Genomic DNA, 23,076 nt, shown 5'->3' with positions numbered 1-23,076 from the left:
TCTTTGAAATCTTGGTGCGTCTTATACACCAGTGCGTCTTATAGTCCGAAAAATACCGTAGTTTCAGACAGACAATCTTGGCAACATAATATGCATCAGGCCATAAGAGCCAGAATATTTATTTATTTTATTTATTTATTTTTATTTGATTTATATGCCGCCCTTCTCCGGAGACTCAGGGCGGCTTACAGTGCGTTAAGCAATAGCCTTCATACTTTTGTATATTTATACAAAGTCAGCTTATTGCCCCCACAAACTGGGTCCTCATTTCACCTACCTTAGAAAGGATGGAAGGCTGAGTCAACCTTGAGCCTGGTAAGATTCGAACCTGCAGAAATTGCAGGCAGCTGTGTTAATTACAGGGTGCATTAAACCACTGTACTACCAAGGCTCTCTACAAGTAGATTTCATTTAGGGAATAACTTGTTTACAACAATTTATAGTTACGATGATGATGGAAAAGTAACTTTGTGACTAATCTTTGCATTTATGACCTTCAAATATCTGTAAAGCAAAGGAAACTGAAGTAAGACATAAGCACAATTGCGATTTCACATAGAGCCCTCTTCAGTTAATGACTGAGTCGATGGGCCCAACTGTGATTGCTAAATGAGGATTACCTATATCTCTGCTCCTAGCTATGTGTGCTCAGTAATGTAATCAAAAATTGCATTGTTAGATTTTTTTAAAAAGCAATAACGTTCAAAAATAGGAAACTATATATAGGCACTAGCATATAAAGTAGAAAGTTTAATTTGTTGGATAACACCATATAGTTAATTTAACAGCCTTAACATGCAAAATGAAACAATAGCTGAAAATGACATGAGGTGGCATGCAACATGATTCATAATGTATGATTTGTTTTCATGTATTATATTATTTTTGATTCTTTTTTCCAGATTTCCATGTCTTGGTATATGTCAATGACATATTCAATATGTAGACACTGACTTTATAACAAAGAGAAAAATAATTTCTTTGTTTGGTCATGTTAATAACTAACCTTAAATGCATTCTTGCCCCTAATATGCCAGAATATCATTATTAAGTCAAGATGAAATATCTCATTTTCCTTTTTCTTCCATTTCAAGAAATGAGTGGGAATAATGGACCAAATACTTCAATCGCTATTTTGAAGGTTGCTGGATATTGCCCTTGTAATAAAAGAATAGGCAAACACAGAAGGTTTGTTGAAATATTTGTAATGATGATGATGTGTCATAGGTAACTCTCAGAAAATTGTTCCAGTGCAGGACTCAAAACTTAACCAAGTGACTACCGTCGTAATCAAGTCAAGTCAAACACATCCACTAACCAGAAAGTGACTTGGCTATGTTGCTCAGAGCTACCCAGCATGGTTCCTTCCAGTCTGAAGTCTTTATTTTGAGGGGTTGGCATATATTTAACGAAACATAAAACATTATCCCGTTTTTTTACTTCTTAAGAATGACAATATAGGTAGTCCTCGACTTACAACCATAATTGAGCCCAATATTTCTGTTGCTAAGTGAAGCAGTTGTCAAGCGAGTTTTGCTCCATTTTACAACCTTTCTTGCCATGGTTGTTAAGTGAATCTCCGCACTTTCCGCACTGGCCTGAAGACATGGCTGTTCCAGAAGACTCCCTGATCATTCTACGAGGTTTTAAATTTGGGGATTTTAATTTTAGATTGGTTTTAGATTTTATTGTTATTGTTTTTTATTTATGTGAGCCACCCCGAGTCCTTTGGGAGAAGGGCAGCATATAAATTTTAATAATAAAATAAAAATAAAATAAAATCACAGCAGTTGTTAAGTTACTCTCATGATTGTTAAGTGAATCCAGCTGTTTGTGAGAAAGTTGCAAAAGGTGATCACGTAACTCCAGGACACTACAATCGTCATAAATATGAGTCAGTTGCTAAGCCTCCGAATTTTGATCCTGGGTCCATGGGGATGCTGCAATGGTCATAAGTGTGAAAAACAGTCATAAGTCACTTTTTTCAATGCCATTGTAACTTCGAAGAGTCACTAAAATGAACTATTGTAAGTTGGGGACTACCTGCATGGCTTATTGTGTAGCCATACTATTTTGTTTTGTTTTGTACCATATTAGATTCTTATCTATTAATTGAGGCCTTTGAACTATGGTGCCAAACAAGAGTCCCTTGGATTGCAAGGCGATCAAACCGGTCAGTCCTAGAGGAGAGCAACCCTGACTGCTCTTTAGAAGGCCAGAGCCTGAAGATGAAAGTCAAATACTTTGGCCACCTAATGAGAAGGAAGGACTCACTGGAGAAGAGCCTGATGCTGGGAAAGATTGAGGGCAAAAGAAGAAGGGGACGACAGAGAATAAGGTGGATGTATGGAGTCACTAAAGCAGTCAGTTTGAGCTTAAATTGTCTCCAGAAGATGGTAGAGGACAGGAAGCCCTGGAGGAACGTTGTCTATAGGGTCGCGATGGTTCGGACATGACTTCGCAACTAACAACAACAACAAGATTGTTATTGTTTTTCTTTTTATGATATTAGGTTGTAAGGCTATATCTACTGGCAAATTATCTATCTATCTATCTATCTATCTATCTATCTATCTATCTATCTATCTATCTATCTATCTATCATATTTGTATACCGCCCTACTCCCAAAGGACTCAGGGCGGTGAACAGCCAAAATAAAATACAAAGACATACAAAAGTTAAAAAACTATTAAAAACAGATTAAATAATTTAGGCTCAAAAAACAAATTAAAAACATCCAATTTATCTAAAAAAAATTTAAAACCCAATTTAAAACCCAATTTAAAAGGGAGAGTTAGGCCAGACCAGCCTGTTGGAATAAAAACGTTTTTAGGGCGTGGCGGAAGATGCGTAAGTCTTGGATCCTCCGTATCTCACAAATACCCAATTATCTTCTCCTCTTAACGAGGATGTTGCCAGTGTATTCACTATTTCTATTTAAATTCTATTTTATAACAATCTCCTTTGTCACTTCAGCCAATGCCCATTTTCAGTGTCTTGTGTAATCTAAAAGATCTTTTAACTTAATTTCAAATGAGACATTTTGTTTTGATAGTGATAATATCCACATTTATCACAGCCAAATGTAGTATTAATCATTATTATAACAAGTTTACTTTCCCCCAATTTCTTATTTTCTCAACTATGTTAGTTTGTGGATTTATGTAGTTTAGAAAAACCCCAATTCGGATATTTCATGGACATTTTATATTACTTTTTCCTGATATGTGCATTTTATATGTAATTTTCCTACGTTGCACTTTTAGTAAGCAATTTTGGTTTATATAATATATTTTTCTGCATAACTTGCAATAAATATATATTTTATGTAGAGATTTCTAATTGCAAACCACATTATAGAATGGCATAGAAATGCTTCAACTGAGATATATTTACAGAAAATTTTGGAGGAAAGACATGTGCAGTTTATTTCCAACTGCAATTCTGTCTCTATTTAATACTGTTTAACCCAGTTCTTGAAAAAGTACAAGAGAAAAAAGAAGCAGTAGAAGCAGTGTGAAGGGTAAAAATGAAATTTTGTTACTAATTTTACTACTACTAATAAAGAATGTAATAAATTTGTATTATAAGGCAGTTCAACAATCAGATCCTAGTTCTGTTCCATTTTTATTTCAAAATCTAGAACAAACAGAAGAGTACTTTAGCAAATCAGCACTATCACAGAACATTAGTTGTGCCACTAAATCATCATATTTAATAGGCAAAATAAAACACCACAAATTTTAAATAGAATGTACTGTTTAGGTGTATGCTATTAATTTCAATATTGGTAGCTGGTTTAGACACGTAATTCTAGCTTAATAAAGAATTTGTTGATTTATTTAGTCTATGGTGCTGTTACATTAGCAGGAGACTAATTCTAGCTTAATAAAGAATTTGTTTGTTGGTTTATTTATTTATTTAGTGTATGGCATTGTTACATTAGCCAGGAAACTATAATGCTAATGCATAGTAGTTTGGCTGCCTGTTTACTAGCTCTGTTAGGTACACACTTGTGTGCTTCCAACTGTGTACCACAAGAGAGTGGGTAGCTTCAGACCAGAAAGACAAGCTGCTTTTCATGCAGCGCCATCCAAGGTCCTTCTCCCTCCACTGAAGCTGCCTTGCAAATGGGAGTCGCAACTGGGAAGGTTCAGTACTAGTAGGATTCTATCTGCCGCACAAAGTGCCAACTCTTCTTGTACTCACATAGAATATGCTTTTCAACTGCTAGGTGGGCAGAAGCTGAGGTGAGTGCTGGGAGCTCATCCCGTCATGCAATGCTAGGACTCAAACTACTGGAAGAGAGACCATTAAGCCACTGAGCTACCACGCTTCTTAGTAAAGAGTTTACTAAATAGCAAACAAGTGGTAAGCCCATATGTTTCTTATACCAGTGATGGTGAACCTTTTGGATTCAATGTATCTAAAATTTGGAAAATGTCTTACCGGTAGTCCTCAACTTAGGACTACAATTGAGCCCAAAATTTATGTTGATAATGAGAAATTTATTAAGTGAGTTTTGCACCATTTCACGACTTTTCTTGTCACGTTTTTTAAGTGAATCATTGCAGTTGTTAAATTAGTGACACGGTTGTTAAGTGAATCTGGTTTCCTCATTGACCTTGCTTGTCAGAAGGTTGCAAAAGGTGATCCCATGACCACAGAACACTGAAACTGTCATAAACCTGAGTCAATTGTCAAGCATCTAAATGGAAATCATGTGACCATGGGGATGCTGCAATCGTTATAAGTGTGAAAAATGGTCATAAGTCACTTTTTTCACTGCCATTGTAACTTTGAATGATCACTAAGCGAACTGTTGTAAGTCAAGGACTCTCTCTATTTGATCCTGTTGGTGTGTCATATCTCCCACAATAAATAACAGCACTAGGCAGCAATGCTGAAGCTAAATCAGAAGTCGAAGCCTAGGCCCTCAAAGCACCGCTGCCATTCCAAAAGGCTACTTCACCCTGATCACCAAGGCATGCAAGCTTTCCATTGCATCACATAGTATGAAAAAAACTTTGTAACCATACTTGTATTTGCTGCAAAGGAAATTGGAAATTTCTTTCTATGGTTTTTTTCCTTCCTTCCTTCCTTCCTTCCTTCCTTCCTTTCCTTCCTTCCTTCCTTCCTTCCTTCCTTCCTTCCTTCCTTCCTTCCTTCCTTCCTCATTTTGCATTAGTTATGTTAGTTTATGTTCCCTCTCCCTCCGTCCCCCCCGTCTATATATAATTGTATATATGTATGTATAAAAGATGCACAATAAAGAATTAAGACAGAATGCTAAATAAAAAAGACTTGCAATAATAATTATCAAATCAATGTTCATACTGAATGAATAAATCAAACGTATAAAAAAGTCTACTTGAATATTTTGGTTTAGCTTAACGTTCAGTATTTTAATGGATTTTAACGGATTTTACAAGGTTATTTTATAAGGTAATTTTTCATATGACCTAATAAAGACTTCTGATAAATGTGCTAGGTTTATTGTACATTGTAATAAACTTCAACTTATGAATACCAATATATCTCTTTTTTTGCTTCTTAAAAGATATCTTATAAACATGTTTTTGAACATGAGAAGAAAAATATATTTGGTCTCAATAATGGTTTAGACAAAAACAAGTTTGATTTTGGAAAAATAAACCCATTGTTTATAGGGTTTTGTTGCCTTGTTTCTTCAGAAACTTTAAATAATTTCCCCTTCCTGAAACATATAGCTCACTATTCTGATAACATTTTCTAGGTTTGCGTACACATGGTAGTAAGCCTCGGTTTTCCAGACATTTAACATTTAGAAATTGACTTATTCAGCAGATGGTTCATAGATAGGACTAAGCAAGATTAATCTTTTCCACTGCAGGGAAGAATAAAGCCATATAAACACAGAAGATTGCCCACGGCAGTATGTAAAATCAAAACATGAACTGAAGTCTACATTCCTGACTTTAAATCCCAGGCTTTTTCTTTCTGCATTTCTAAGCCAATAGTTTGGAGAACTTGTGGGCCACTTGTTGCCTCAAAATACAGCAACCATGTGGAAGTGAGGAACTTTACACAGACCTAAACTCAGGTATCAATCTCTTCTCCTTTTGCACATATGCCAAGAAGAAACCTCCCTGCCACAAGTACCACATGGAAATAAGTCCCTGCTTCCACCATGGATACAAGGAAAAAAGCTCCTGATCATTCTGCATGTAAAGAAAGTGGTTAAATCTGAACCAGAAAGAAACTTTAATTCTACAATACTGTCAATGGATTTCTCAATGTATTTTCAGTATTATAAAGTTTGAGCATAAGATGTTTATATAATGTTCTTGGAAGACATACATGGGTCCTACTAAGAAACTCTTTATTTTTTCCTGCTGGATCAGGACATGTAGCCACCTTAAATTTATCACTCTTCAGATTTGATGTTATTACTTTGAACCAGGGGTGAAATGTAAAATTTGTTACTATCGGTTCTGTGGGCGTGGCTTGGTGGGAGGGGGGGTAATGTGACTGGGTGGGCGTGGCCAACTTTAAAAAAAAACTTTTCAAAGCATTTTTTCTAATGCTTTGAAAAGCCTCTGCCGATCAGAGAGGCTTTTAAAAAAATACCTCTCTGATGATCCCAGCTGAGTTGCCTCTCTGCCGATCAGGCAACTCAGCTGGGATCGTCAGAGACTTTTCAAAGCATTTTTTTTACCAACTCTTTGGCCAAGAGGTTGCAGAAAAAAATGCTTTGAAAAGCCTCTGATGATCCCAGCTGAGCCGCCCGATCATCAGAGGCTTTTTTTTTACTTTTAAAAGCATTTTTTTCGTCGGAAGAGGCTGTAGAAAAAATGCTTTTAAAAGAAAAAAAAAAAGCCTCTGATGATCGTGCGATTCAGGTGGGCAGGGGGGGGGGGATTTTTGCTACCGGTTCTCCGAACCACTCGCCGCCATTGCTACCGGATTGAGTGATCCGGTCCGAACCGGGAGTATTTCACCCCTGCTTTGAACATATAGTTCATAACATTCCAAAATGTAAAATCCGTCCATTCAGAGGCAATAGATAATCCAATTTGGGGAATGGAACTTTTTTTTTTTTGCATATATCCAAAAAAACCAAGCAGGATTATAAAATGCTTTAAATGTGGGTATTGAAATGTTTCTTAATTTAATGGATTAAAAAAAATGTTACACTGAGGACATTCACCATCCATACATCTATGTATATGACTTGTCAGCCTCTTTTATTATGTCAGTTTTCCACTGTGTGGCATTCAGTAATTTACCACCTATCACTTGGCTTGTACATGATTATGTGCCCTATTTGTTTCTTAAGCACATTTATGGCAGACAATAATAGATGTGAAAGTTTCAGATATTTAAACCAATGAGAAAATATGAACATGACTTTTAAGTGATATATTAACAGCACATTTTTCCTGGGGGCTTTTTTTGCTTTTCATGCCCTCGAATGAATCAAATTTATTTTCCACAAGTCAACTTAATTATTAAATAATGTTAATTATTAGCTGTGGAGCTCTTTGAGTGCCTTTTTAATAATCTCTTTCTGCATTGAAAGACTCATGATACCCTGGAATTTTAAATATTTTTATAAGACGAGGTTAGTGCCGTTTCTGTGAACTTTTTATGTTCTACAAAGTTATTAAATATGTTCCATCAGCAGCTTCTCTGTTTAATCTGTATTTAGAAATTGCAGAAACTATTTTCACCCAGGTTTATCCGCATTTTTTAAAAAAAACACAAATTAATTCTTAATATAGAGGCTACTTGAAAAAGTGAGCTAAGCAGGTTTGTGGACAGAGTTAATTTTAGACATTTTGTTTTATCATTGCTTTCTCAGGATAGTAGAGATTAACTGTTTATGGGTGTAAGAGTCATCTATTATTTTCTTGCCAATTCAGCAACTCTTATTCCACAAAACTCTGATGATGGAGGCATTTTCAGCCAATTACATAGCTGCATACTTACCTAATATACAGGACTCCATTTTGATCCACCCTCCGTTGCCAACCAACTGGGACTTGTACTGCTGGCAGCCCTCCATCCTTGTCCCCACTGTCACATTCCTTGCTTCCATTCATTTTTCTGATTAAGCTTATGATTCTTCAAAGATATCAACAGGAAGATGATATCCTTATTCTAAAAATCATCATGGCCTTCAGGAGGTGGCCACACAGCACAGTAATTCCCAGGGTGTACAAAGTGCATTGGAAGGCTCTGTCTCAGTCCATAAAGTCGACCATTTTTGTTGCTGTTGTTGACAAGTCAATTGCCCATTCTGAATCGGGGCAGTTATGAAATGTGTTATTCCTTATGTAGTCATAAGGATATCCTAGATAGGTAAAAACAAGTATTTCCAACTTGGGAAAATCATAATCCATCAATTTTCTGTCACTGGCAACAAAGGGACACAAATGTTTATTCCTAGTTCCATAGCACAACTCTAAGCTTGCTGACTGTCTAAGATAATTTGTATTTTGAGAAATTAACTCCCATTTTTACAGATGTATGGCAACTAATACCTCCAGGTATTCAATCCTTTTCATATGCCACATTCTTTTTGTTTTCTCATGCTCTTCCATTCATTGTCCAAGGTACTCCTGGACACTTCTTCTGATTCTCTCATGATGATACAACTTCAAGATGAAAGCCTGAGGAGAGAACATAAACAGCTGAATATAATTATCGTTTTTTTAAAAAAAGGAAGGTAGGTATGTGCATTTTAAATTTGTTCTGTTTGGGATATTAAATAGCTCATTAAATAAGAATTCTTTTCTTCTCAGTCTATTTACACAATTCAACATAGTCTGATGAACTGTCATTTTGGGTTTACACAAATGGGACTTGTATCCCACCACAAGCTTTAGTTAGAGAGTTGGGTTTTATGCGAACCCAAACATTGGATGTTTCAGATTTAGAGGACATAATAGATCTGAAATAATAATCCAAATCCACAAGCTGCTTTGCTACAGTCTCTTTCTATCCCAGAGCTAGCATGAGATCACACTTTCCTAAATTTTGCTATCCACACACTGCACCCCACAATGCAGTGTTCTGGGCCTTCCAGAGGAAAGGGAAAATGCTAATGTTCTGAATGGCTCAGTCTGTGCCCTTTGTTAGAGTTTTCATCAGATTTGAGATCCATTTCTTCAGCGCATGGGAGGATTTCCACTTTCTGCATAGAGGAGAGGGGGGAATCCCTTGGTATTCTGGCATAATGGAGCAAACATTTAACATTCCAACGGCTTGCAACCCTTTCTGTTGGCTTCCCCATTGACTTTCTGTGGCACTTACCCATATTTTTCAGAGTATAAGATGCACCTTCCCCCCCCCCAAAAAAAGAGGGTGAAAATCTGGGTGCGTTTTATACTCCGAATGTAGTCCCGCCCAGCCTTCCAAACGGAGGTTTCAGAGGCTGAAAAAAGGATCAGAAACAAAGCTTCAGAAAAGAAGCCCCCAAACAGAGCTTTAGAAAAAAAGCCTCCAAACAGAGCTTCAGAAAAAAAGCCTCCAAACAGAGTTTCAGAGGCTTTCTTTTCAGAGAAAAGAAAGTTTTTTCTGAAATGGAGTTTCAGAAGTTTCAGAGGCAGGAAAAAAAAGCAAAAAAAAAAAAAAAAAAGCAGGCACAGAGCTGACAACCAAGGAACCTGTTGCTAAAATTCACCTCTGGGAACAGCTGATTGGGGGTATTTCGGAAGGCCGATCCACCTGCCAATCAACATTTTTCTTATTTTCCTCCCCAAAAACTAAGGTGCGTCTTATACTCTGGTGAGTCTTATACTCCGAAAAATACGGTACTTGGCAACTGGTTGTAAATGCAAACAGTTTGATAAATATCAAAAACACAGTAATGTGGCCTGGCATGACATTTTATATTGGCCAATAATGCTTTACTGGCCATATACCTGTTCTGAGGCTATTGTGACTGCAAACAGTTGACTAAACGTAAGTCGAGGACTGTTTGTATTACTTAAAGGAGGAATGGGTTTAAACACACCCAAAGTTGATCACTGGAGTATTTGATCCCAGGCAGTAGCATGGAATCAAGAGTTTTCTTTTTAATCTCTTGACTGCTTGCCAAGTTAACCATTTCAAGAGGCAAACGACATATGGAGCAACCCAAAGAACAGTTTTTTCCAGTCCTATGTTCATAAACATGTGAACAATAAAGTCAATGTCAGGGACATCTGCTCTGCAGATGGATAGATAGCTGCTTAATCAACCCATTTAGGAAGGAAGGAAGGAAGGAAGGAAGGAAGGAAGGAAGGAAGGAAGGAAGGAGAAAAAGGTGTACCAGGTACTAGGGATCCAATCTCCATCACAGCCAGAACTGAATGAGGAATGGATTAATAGCCAGAGACCAGATTGAAGAAGCAGTCCTAAAGGAAACAACGGAACCACAAGATTGAGAGTATGGAACATATCATCTCCAGGTCTATATGTGTGTATATATGGACCCTACATTGTCAGCAAACTCTTTCTAGAGATAGGATGGGAAAATACTGGTCCAGAACTGGGTATCAAACTATCCTTGGACTGTCTTAGCTGTGGGGAGGACATTGAAATATAAGGCAAGGGCATGTTGACATGCTTGGGAAATGGTTAGTGGGCTGTCTTTATGCAGGGCAAGGAGGCTGTGTAGATTCAACTATAGTTAAAACATAGTGCAAAACACAAGTATAGGTAGTCCTCGACTCACGACCACAATTGAGCCCAAAATTTCTGTTGCTGGGACATTTATTAAGTGAATTTAGCCCCATTTTACGACCTTTCTTGCCATAGTTGTTAAGTGAATCACTGCACTTGTTAAGTTAGTAACAGGGGCTGTTATGTGAATATGGATTTCCCATTGGTTTTTCTTGTCAGAAGGTTGCAAAAGGTGATCATGTGACCCCAGGACACTGCAATTGTCATAAATATGAGTCAGTTGCCAAGTGTCTGAATTTTGATCACGTGACCATGGAGATGCTGTAATAGTCATAAGTGCGAAAAATTGTCACTTTCTTCAGTGCCATTGCAACTTTGAATGGTCACTAAATGAACTGCTGTAAGTGAAGGACCACCTGTAGCTAGTTGCTATTGTCTGTGATCCCTCATCAACTGTGTTAGTTCCAAACGTAATTTTAAAGTGACTAGAAATTATGAAATCTGAATATGTTGTGCTCGTTTCGCATGACACACAACAACAAACCTAGTCCCCAGACGTACAGCTGGAAATGATATTTTTCACCATATTCACATTTTATATCGTTTAGCTGAACATTTCATTTTGTACAGTGTCTAACAATTATATCTGCTAGCATGCATGCTACCTCCTCGCCTCCCCAAATTCAATGGGGATCCTCTAGGATAGGGATGTCAAACTCGTGGCGTCACATGATATATTGTGACCTTTTCCCCTTTGCTAAACCGGGGGGTAGGTGTGGCCAGCACATGATGAATCCAGCCAATGGGCTACGAGTTTGACACCCCTGCTCTAGGACATCATATGACATATGCTAATTTAACATATAGGAACCATTGGTTTTCAGTTCCAATCATATTTAACTAAAATGGCAGCAATTACAGGAAGTGAATTTGGCTTCCCCAATGATTTTGCTTGTCAAAAGGTCACAAGAGGCCACAATAGCTAGGTTCGTATTACACACATGCATATTGCTTTACTTAATTGCTCTGGGCTATGTACGTAACTAGATTTTGACTGGTTTCAGGTGTTTAAAATTTATACCTCTATTATGGAAGACAAAAAAAAGTCTTCTAAGGTTTCTAGATACTAGCATAATGAGAATCAAAGTTGGCATTAGCTTCTATTCACTGGGGAACCACTTTGTGCTTAGACCTAAACCTGCCTCCTGAATGGCAGAACACATAAATGGCAGCCAATTATGTTGGATTCATACATAGCTTGTTTTAACAATGGTTTGCTGATCCTAGTGCAGATAATGTACAAAACAATAAACAATGGCTTGTTTATTTCCCAACTGTTTATACTGCCCAGCCGTTAGGAACTCTGGACATTCACAAATAAAAACATACTCAATAATAAACAGATACAATGATAAGAAAAACAAGGGATAGAAGATGAGAAAAACTAGGCAACCGCAAGAAGAGAAAACATACACTGCCAGAAATAGAAAATACCAAACAGAGTTTGCACAATACAGTACACAAATTCAATAAGCCCTGTTATGGGTTGGTGTAATATGTGAGCCCAGCAATGTCATGTCAGGAGTTGGACCAGCACTGGTCTGTATCATGCCAGAAGCTCCATCCATGGAATGCAGGCAGCACATGAAACAATGCCGCCTCTGGTCCACGGAAAAACCTCTCTCCACGGAACCGGTCCCTGGTGCCCAAAAGGTTGGGGGCCGCTGTTGTAGGCTACACTTGATTTAATGATAAATCAAGTCTCCTTTGACTCATGTCCAGTTTTGCGTTATGACAGGAACACAGCCATGTACTTATCTTGGCAGTACTATAGCAGTACTTTCTTTAAAAATGTGGCTTATTAAAGAAGTTCTCAGCCTATTCCACAGTCTTGGGACCTCTTCATGGTTTCTCCTCCAAATTCTAATCAGGGTCGATTCTGCTCAACTTTCAAGAGCAATCACTATCAACTATTTACTACCCTTTGCAGATTATTATTTTTATTGTATAATTGGAAATAAAGTTCAATAGAATTCCTATTATCTGTGACTGAAATACAACAAATAGTAAATGTGTCAATCCTGAAGCTAACCTGACTGAAGCCATCTTGGAGCTTCAGTGTTGCCACACTGGAGCTGAGGGATAGGGAGAGAGGAATTGAGATAGTTGGGATTTTGTAGCCAAAATAAAATACTTTCTCTTGGGAACCAAGGACATTCTCATACCTGGTCAGAAGGAGGAGGAGTGATGTTACCAGCAACCAGACGGAGCCGTAATTGGACCATGTGATTGATTGTTTTGAGAAAGTGAAAAACTTTTGCTTTTAATTAAGTAAAAACCGTGGGAACCCTCAGTCGGTTTTCAGCAGATTTTTGCCAACATGTTATATCCAATAAAGCTATTCTTTGAGGAATCTACTTGCCTCGGAGTTTTGCTTGCTATGAGTCTATTACTTGGAACCCTGACAAAATGTACATTATTGTCTACTAATATTAAAAAAGCTAGAAACCTAAATAGATACAAAGTACTTTTCTCAGATCAAAATAATTGTCAAACCAAGTCAAATTTTCAGTGTAAAGTAACCTGGTTGTTGTTGTTCAGTCATTAAGTTGTGTCTGACTCTCTTCATGTTCCCATGTAAACCTGAGAATTGTTCAAAATTGGAATGTGGACCGTGTCAGGCTTTTTACAGTGTAAAAATAGCAACATGAATATATATATATATATATATATATATATATATATATATATATATATATATATATATATATATATATATATCAACATAAGCTACTTATCAATGTAATTTTTAGTCCTTCTTTCAAAATCAGTATTAAAAGTAATATTATTTTATTGTTGTTGACAACATGATAAGAAAGACAAAGAAATCTGGATTGTGGATGTTGCAGTACCTGAAGGTAGTAGAAAAGAAGAAAAAGAACTGGAGAAAATCACAAAATACAAGAACCTGCAAATAGAAATAGAACAACTGTAGCAAAAGAAAGCAAAGACAGTTAATAGTAATAAGTGCCTTGGATGCAATCCCAAAACAACTTGAATACCATAAGCACTGACAAAATCCATCATCAGTCAATTGCAAAAGGCAACTTTTCTTGGAATAGCTTATATCCTGCAATTATACTTTAATATCATTGAACAACATCTGACTATCCCAGGTCCTTGGGAAGAACTCGATAGATGGACAAAAATGCCACATCCAACCACAGCTACTCAAGCCACAAGACGCTGGGTGGCATTTAGTACCCAAACATACAATTTAAAAAATGGCAACCTGGACTAAAAACACATCAATAAAAACACCACAGGGATTCCACGGGAACAGAGCCAGGTTTTAAGGGCCTTGCAGAACTCCAAAATGTATTTGTGGGGGGATGCTATTCCAGAAGGCAGGGGACAGTGAAACAGAAAACACATTTCCCAGGTTCCACAAGATAATGCTATTTAACTGAGAGGACCTGGGGTGCCACCGTTCTGCATGAAATGCCAGGAGGGCAGAAACAATTGGAGATACTATTCCCCAGATAACCAGGTGTGATGCCATAGAGGACTTTACAAATAAGAACTGGCACTTGTAACTGCACTTGTAAGCTAAGCAACCAATGCAATGCATGGAGCAGCAATGACGCATGGGCATAACAAGAAGTGTCCATTACTGCTTGTACTGCTGTGTTTTGAGCCAGCTGTACCTTCCAGATAGGTTTCAAGGGCAGCCTCAGGTAGAGCACTTGCAATAATCCAGTTGTGAGGTGATTACAGGACTGTCTGAAGGGCCCCCCAGTCAAAGCAAGGTTGCAACTGGCACACTAGATCAATTTCTGTAAAAGTTCTCCTGGCTCTAGCTCCTATCTGATCTTTGAGCAGTAGCAGAAAGTCCAGAAGGGCCCTCAGGTTGCACCCCAGTCTCAAGTGGGGAAATGGAACCCATCCAAGACCAATTGTAGAAATGTCCTTGACTTAGGACAGAGGTGTCAAAGTTGTGGCCGCGAGCTGGATGCGTCATGCGCTGGCCATGCCAACCCCGGTTTAGCCAAGGGGGAAAAAGTCATGATACATCATGTGACGATGTGATGACGCAAGTTTGATATCCCCGACCTAGGCCAAACAGCCACAACCACAGCCACTCATTCTTGTATGATTGAGCTGAAGTCTGTACTACTACTGCCTCCTTCAAGTCCATGAGGGATCACCTCTTCTCTCAAAAGAGGATGATCTCATCACACAGACTCATCCTTTGATCAACTCCTGGGCTACCTTGACAATCTAGGAAGGGCTAGGATTTAACAAACAGGAGGCCAATGATGACAGATTAGAAGAATTTATCTACTTCCTCAGGAATTACAGAATCAATGTTATTTTTTTTATTTAAGAACAAAAATATTAGGAAACAAATTTCTATCTGAAGAATAACTTTAATGCAGTTACTGTAATGCAGCATAATTAGCTAGAATGTATTTTTGCAATGCATATCTGTAGACATTAAAAAGGCTTTTCATTGGATCCATGTGTATCCGATTGTCCCTGCATACATACTGGGAATAATCTCGTGCTTCCTTACTATGTTTAGTAACAATATCTTTACTTTAAAAAAAAATAGACTAGCAAATGGGATCTTCTATCCATTGTTAATTCTACCCTTCTGACAGTAGTTACCGTCTCAGCATTGTGCCACTGTGTTGCAAACAAATAATGACTTGCTAACTGTTTCAGAAATAATATTTTTGAAAGTATGAGGGCAACAACAAGCAAATATAAATTTGTGATTGAATGTGTGGATGACCTTGGAGAAAGAGTGGAAAGGATGCTGCCTAGACAAAGAGGGAGGAGCCCAAGTGGCTTAACGGTCAAGAGGAAGAAACTTAGAAAGGACATTCCTTAACTGATTGGGCAGTTCAAAGTGGTGGGTGGGAAGTTCATACTTTCAGACTTGCAAGAGTTTGTTAATGTAGCCTTAGAATAAAGTAGAATTAGTTCGTCTAACCTTGTTTCCTATCTGGCTTACCAGGGAGGGCCGATGAAGGTGGATTTTCTATCATTTACATTTTTCTTAAAGGATTGTTTTCTTTGAAAGATTTTTTGCAGTCCTTCTTGTTTTATCCTTTTTTGTCTCTGCAGTTCCAAATGCAGATTGTCAGAGACCAAAAAGGAGAAAACAAGTAGAATAAAAGATATCTCTCTCTCTCTCTCTCTCTCTCTCTCTCTCTCTCTCTCTCTCTCTCTCTCTCTCTCTCTCTCTCTCTCTCTCTCTCTCTCTTTCTTCTTCTCTCAAACAGCAATACAAAGATAAACAGTTAAGGCAATAGCAGGCATTAGAAAAAGAAAAAAAAAGAAATCAGTCCCCAAAGCAGCAGCTTGTCATATTGAACTAAGAACACATTTAAGCTCAATTTCTGTGACAAAATAGAACGTGGTAACTTTCTTTAGAGGCCTCAGGGGAGATGCTAGTAGAAACTGTTCTGCTTGCCTTGAAGGAGGCTGGGGTGTGCCCCTTCCTCAAGAAGCCATCAATATGGCAATATTATGCAACTATCATCCAGTCTCCAACCTTCTCATTTTGGTGAGGTTGGTTGAAAAGTCGATGGTCTGCAACCGTGAAAAGCTCTTGAGGAAAGAGACTATCTAGATCCCTTTCTGTCAGGTTACAGGCTCAAAAATCATACCAAGTCTGTAGTGGAAGTTCTTGTGGATGGATGACCTTTGGTGAGACTAAGTCAGTAGAACTGTGAGTCTTGTGGTCTTGCTGAATCCCTCAGCAGTTTTTAATACCATTGATTGTGGTATCTTTCTGGACTGCCTCCAAACCCTGGGAGTAGAGAATATTGTTTTGCAATGTCTCTCTTCTTTCTTGGAGGATACTTACAGTCAATGTTAATAGTGTGTGTGTGTGTGTGTGTGTGTGTGTTTGTGAGTGAAGCATCCTAATAGTGGGAGAGGGGATGCATCTATCGTGAGAGGTCTTTCAGGGATTGATGTTCTACATGAAGCCTGTGGGGGATGATCTGATGGGAGGAATGCCCTTGGACTTGCAAATCATACTTTAAGAGCAGATGGAGGTACCTCTGGGGTATCAGTTATATTCTCTTTTAGATGGCCAGGCTCTGCTTTCAGTGACTCATTTGATATAGCCTTCGAATAATCCTAATTTGAATTACTGTATTTTTTGGAGTATAAAATGCACTTCCCCCCCCTAAAAGGGGGTGAAAATTTGGGTGCGTCTTATACACCGAATGTAGCCCTGTCCACCCACTGGCCCCCACCTTTGGCCTCTGCCTCCCAGCAATTACTTCCTTGCAGCAAGAAGAAAAAGCCCATTTCAGCTTCAGCACATCTAATTAGCACAAGCTGATTGTCCCTTGGATCGGCCTCCTGACTCTCAGCTGTTTCAGGCTGCAGGGATTGCCATTGCCTATTGCTGTGGGGGCCTCTGCTGCTTGCTGCAAGGAGATAAATTGCTGGTAGCATTTTTTTTTCTTGTGCTAATCAAGCTATGCTGAAAACGAAAATGAAAGTAAAGCAGGCTATTTGCTGTTTGCTGCAAGGAGGCAAAATTGCTGGGAGGCAATGGCAGATTTCTTTTTCTTGTTTTCCTCACCAAAAAAGATAGGTGCGTCTTATAGTCCGGAGTGTCTTATACTCCGAAAAATACGGTACTGAAAAGCACTCTGCATGGGGCCGTCTTTGAAGATCACTCAGAAGCTTTCACTAATCCAAAATGTAGCATCACTTTCTCCAGGCAACACTCCCATTTTGAGAACCCTATTGTCTACAGTTTTCTTCTGGGTACGTAAGTCAATGTACTAATTGTCACCTTTAAAACGCTTCATGGCTGAAGACAATGATGCCCCTCGGACCTCCTTTTCACCAGTGGTTTCTGTATGTCAAGTTCTTAAATTCTGGGAGGGTGGGATCCCTCAGGGATCCCCTGTGGGATCCCATAGAATATAATCTATGGGGACGATGATGAGCCCTTTCCTGTGGTGGCCTCCCTTGCTTGGAATGGTACACCCGCTGGTCAAATTGACACCTTGAGTTTCCAGAAAGCCTTAACAATGAGGCTATTCCAGAAGCCTTGGGAGATCTGTTATGAATGGTGAGGTCCTCCTTTTATGGGTATTTTTATTGTGCTGTTCATAGGGGTTGTTCTATTGTAATGCAAATGTTATTCATTTATTTTAACCTTCATACTGCAGAGAGGTAGGTAAGCTGCTTAGAGTTTCCCTGGATCTGAACTGAGCACTGGAAATGAGTATTTACCTGATGATTCAACTCACTGGAGTCAAAAAAATTCATTTGCACCTAACTTTTGATGGTATTCTGTTTAGCATGAAATAGAATATACCAAGGCACACAGACTTTTACCTTAAGGAAAAACCCACATAGTATCAAGAGACATGAGAGCCATTTTTCTAGACAGATTAGAGTGGAAATAAGATATTTCCATACTGACGCAATAGCGTGTGACATACACATCCATACAAAATGTCTTGAATCCATAATGCTACTGTATGCATACAACTGTCTGCCTCATAAGGTAGAAAACAAAGTCCAATAAATTCTAATTAAATTGATTTTAATCATGATAGCTTTTCTCCATAATGCTTTCTTTAGAGGTCATTAACCAGGAATATGGATTCTCCTGTCCATACAATACTTCCCTAATATAAAAACACAACACGAAAGGAATTCATTTTTATCTACCTGCTTATCAAAACAGCAGACAACTGAATATATAGCCATGTTACCTGATCAGCTTTTTTAACACCATTTTTTTTTACTACTCTTGTCTGCATTTCTCTGTTTTGAAATATACCATATAAAAATCAATTTAAAAGAACTGCTGTTATGCAGGAAGAACGGAAAGAATTAAAGAGTATAAAATTGAATTGTCTTCTATTGTCTACTATTGCACACAAGGAGCAATAGTAATCCAGCTATAGAGGAAGTCATTTAGACTGAGCTTCTCTAGAAGAAAATATCAAAAATATAATGAGAAAGCAAATTAAACCTGTAGATTGCACTTTCCTGGTAAAGTACTAAGTCATATGAACACATTATTTTTAGCATATAGAATGGTTTCTAAAGTGCTTCATTTAAATTTGTTTACTGGAACATTCAGGAAATAATCAAGAATGAAAACTCTACCATGAAAGAATACAGTTACAATTGATAATGTATTAACCAAATAAACATTGAAATATTTGATGAAAACTGTATCTTAACAATGGCGCTTAAAAGTTTGTGAACCCTTTGATATCTCTGCATAAATGTGATCTAAAATGTGAAAAAACTGAAATATCCCATTGGCATAAATATTCAGGCCCTTCACTCAGTACTTTGTTGAAGCACCTTTGGCAGCAATTACAGCCTCGAGTCTTTTGGGTATGACACAACAAGCTTTGCACATCTGAATTAGGGGATTTTCTGCCATTCTTCCTTGCAAATCCTCTCAAGCTCAGTCATGTTGGATGGCGACCATCAGTGGACAGCCATTTTCAGATCCCTCCAGAGATGCTCAATAGGGTTCAAGTCAAGACTCTGGCTGGACACTCTAGGACATTCACAGAGTTGTCCCTAAGCCACTCCTATGTTGTCTTGGCTGCAAATCTAAATAATTTGGAATCAAGAAAATAGTGATATTTCCCCCCTCCCCCAAGTATATTTTTTGTGGCTCACAGATTACTATCTATATGTTCTAACTTCCTAATCACCTTTTTGAAGACATTCCACATAGTGGAGTCATAAATGATCTTTTGCAACCAAAGCAACTACAACATCATCAAAAGTCAGATAAGCTGTCATGGATTGCAGACCACATCATTAGACACTGGGTGTGCTGTCTGCAAGAAGAATACATACAGGTGTTCACAGAGGGCAGGAAGAGGAAGAGATAGAAAAATAGAGGAATGTAGAAACTGTGGAACACTTTACGCCTGTTTCATATAGCAACAAAGGTTCGACCATTTACTTTCCCAGCCACAATTTTCATTTCCTTTCTCTTACCAAGCAACAGCATGTATAATTATCTCTCAGAACTATATTCTATGCATCTGAGGAAGTACATTGTGATTCACGGGAAACTTTTGTAATCATACAAGTGCTAGTTTTTAGAAAGCCACAAAGCTATTTTGCTTTTGAAGGAAGAAAATCATAGCTTTATCCTTATTCTTAATCTAACAAGTGTGGCCATAGTGAGGATCTGCCTATGCTTCAAAAGTCAACCCTTAGGGACTTTTCTATAAATGTCTCGCATTCTGAAATTAAAAGAATCCCTTTAATTAAGGAAAGAGGACCTCTGTGATAGCTTCTGGCTATGGAAGAGTTTTCACTAGAAAATCTACTTAGCCAAGTCCACTTTCAATATTTTGTTTTTTATTGAGAAATTGATTTTTTTTAAAAAAAGAACTTTAAAAGACCACCTGACTCCATTGTGATTCTAGTTGATATACAATATGATGGCTAACCTTTTTGCCATCACGTGCCAAAAGTGGGGGGAGCACAGTGGGGTCACACGCACACGTGCCCACATCCATAATTCTATGCGCCCTGCCCCCCATGCCCCCCCGCTTTTGGCACGTGATAGCACGGTGGGCCCAGTAGGCCCATTTTTTGCTCTCCCCAGACTCCAGAGCCTTTCTAGGAGCCTGGGGAGGGCAAAAATGCCCCCCCCCAGAGGCCCTCCGCAGGCCAGAAACAGTGTGTTTCCTGACTTCTGGTGGGCCCAGAAGGGCCAAAAATCAGCTGGCTGGCGCACGCATGCGTGCCAGAGCTGAGCTCACGTGCCCACCGATATGGCTCCGCATGCCACATGTGGCACCTGTGCCATAGGTTCGCCATCACGGCAATATGAAAACAATCCAAAATCAAAAGAAAGATCCAAAAGAATCCAAAAGAACAACAGGTTTCCGGATATGCCCCGCCATCAAAAAGAACATCTAAAAAGATATGCCTGCCTATCTCTGCCTAAGAGACTTGTACCTTTCAGTCCAAGACCAGGGGGAAGAGCCAACTTTTAAGAGCTAACTGGATATATCAGGGTGTGGTCCAAATTAAGCTCTAACTTCTGCAATATAGAGAGCCTGATCCTAGGTCTCATCAGGCAACACTGTTTAAAGGATAGGACTGGGAGCTACTTGGTTTTGCCTCACTGTACAGGGTAAGCAAAAACTATAGAAGACAGATTTTCCTTCATATAACAGGCTCTATGTCATGGAAGATTTTATAAGTGGTAATCAGCACCATGGATTGCACTCAGAAGCTTATTGGTAACCAGCGCTGGTCCCAAAACAGAGGTGTTTACGTGCTGCTGCATTCTGGACCAATTGCAGTTCTGAGTCGATTTCAAAGGCAACCCCATGTAGAGGGCACGGCAATAATCCATAGAAGATGTAACCAAAGCAGGTCCAAAAGTCCTCCTGGAAAATTGTACAGATACAATTTATGGATTTGATGAATTTGTGCAAAGGCCTTCCTTGCCACAGCAGCTATCTGGTTCTTAAGCAGGAATTATGAATTCAAAAAGGTGCTCAGATTGTATGCCAGTGCTGAAGAATTCCATTTACATTTAAAGCCAGAATAGTCACATGGTCTTGCCAGGTTTTATCCCGAGTGTGATTCTGAATCTCCATCCAGGCATCCACACCTCCAGCAACCGGGTCAGACCTTTGCAGTACTGTCTGGCCAGTCTGGAGGCAAGACATAGAACTGGGTTGCATCAGTATATGGGCGACAGATGAGCCCAAATTATCTCATCCTGCAGCCTCATGTAAATGGTAAACAGGAAGGGCAAAAGTGTAAAGACAAGGAGTAGCCCACACATTAGGGGCCATCTCTTCCCTGCTGTTAATACTGATTGGACCTGATGTACGTAAGAGAAAGTAGGAGAACCAATACAATACTATACCCTCACTCCTAATGCCTGATGGTTGATTTATGGAAAGCCACTGAAAGATCAAGCAGAACTAACTGCTCTTCCTCCATTCCTCACCTTTAAAGCGCTCCATGGCTTAGGGCCAGGGTACTTACGAGACTGCCTTCTGCTACCGATAACCTCCCACCGGCCAATACGCTCTCACAGAGAGGGCCTCCTCAGGGTGCCGTCGGTCAAGCAATGTCGGCTGGCAGCCCCCAGGGGGAGAGCCTTCTCTCTGTGGGAGCACCCGCCCTCTGGAATGAGCTACCTCCCGGAATACGGCTGATTCCGGATTTCCGCACTTTCCGTAAGGCCCTGAAGACGTTTTTATTTCAGCAAGCCGGCCTGGCCTGAATAGGTTGTATGGGTTAGTTTTTTAATTGTATAGCTAGTGGTTTTAAATTGGGGCGGCCGTTTAATTTAATTTATTTTTAATTATTTTAACTTTTATATTGTATATTATTTTAATTCTCGGCTGTTCACCGCCCTGAGTCCCTTCGGGGAGAAGGGCGGGATATAAATTTAATAAATAAATAAATAAATAAATAAATAAATAAATAAATAAATAATTCCAGTTCTGTAAGACAAATGCAACCAAAGCTGTCTCAGTACCACCCCCCAGCCTGAAACTTGACTGGATAGGGGTCTATTGTTCTCCAGGGTCCTATGAAGTTGCAGCAATTAAGAAAATAGTTCCACATTTAAATTTTAGGAACAGGTCCACATTTATCTTACTCGATAGCTCTACTTACAAGGAAGCTTCCTCTTGAACCTTTGAAGCAAATTTATAATAGCACAGACTCCAAGGGAAGGGAAGGATCAATTGCATATTACATATTATAGACTCATTGTTGAATTAAATCTCAAAATATTCAAGTTTGGCCAGTAGGTTAAATCCACTAGTTGCTAATTATATTAATTGGAACCAATATGTGCTTAACAAAAATAATCAGACTGAAAATCTAATTAGAAACTTCTCAGTGTTGAATGTTGATAACGGTGCCTTTGATATGCTGGTACACTCACCTTTGCCTAAGAAATTAGAAAACTATAAATTAGGTAACAATTCTATAGATCTACTCAGGGAACAATATGCTAAATTATATGTGGATGTAAGGGTCAATGAATTAAATCTACAATCTATAACTATCTCAAGAGGAACAAAGAGAAGCTATCTACTCTCACTTGACTTACATATAAAATGTATACAGCTCTAGAAACTCTTAAATCATCCTCCAGAAGGATTAAGAAAAGCTCACTGAAACCAACATATTAATATTTAAAGTCGAACTTCATTCACAGAAAAAGTCTGTGTTTAAAGTCAATTGGAAGGGATATAGAAATATTGGAACTAATGGGCAAGTTTGCTGGGACTGTCTAAAAATCCAAAGGTTTTGGAAATTAGTCTTTGGGGACATCTAATTTATTCACCCTCTACACTAACAAGTCCTGAATTATGTTCTTTATCATTGCTTGAGGGAGAAAATGACAATATTTA

General features: G+C 38.6%; 1 protein-coding gene across 2 annotated transcripts in view; it reads right to left on the bottom strand.

Annotated features, from left to right (window-relative positions):
- Positions 1-23,076, bottom strand: part of MBD5 (methyl-CpG binding domain protein 5) — a 174,272-nt gene that overhangs the window by 48,345 nt on the left and 102,851 nt on the right. For both annotated transcript variants that reach the window (XM_034424824.3, XM_034424830.3), the window contains exon 3: positions 7,973-8,655. In XM_034424824.3, the coding sequence (XP_034280715.2) occupies positions 7,973-8,085 (113 nt within the window). In that variant the 5' untranslated portion in view covers positions 8,086-8,655. The remainder of the gene's footprint in view (positions 1-7,972; positions 8,656-23,076) is intronic.

The sequence above is a fragment of the Pantherophis guttatus genome, chromosome 1 (assembly GCF_059756535.1).
Source record: "Pantherophis guttatus breed Tessera chromosome 1, ASM5975653v1, whole genome shotgun sequence".
Taxonomy (NCBI): Eukaryota; Metazoa; Chordata; class Lepidosauria; order Squamata; family Colubridae; genus Pantherophis; species Pantherophis guttatus.
This window is presented reverse-complemented; position numbering and strand designations above follow the sequence as displayed.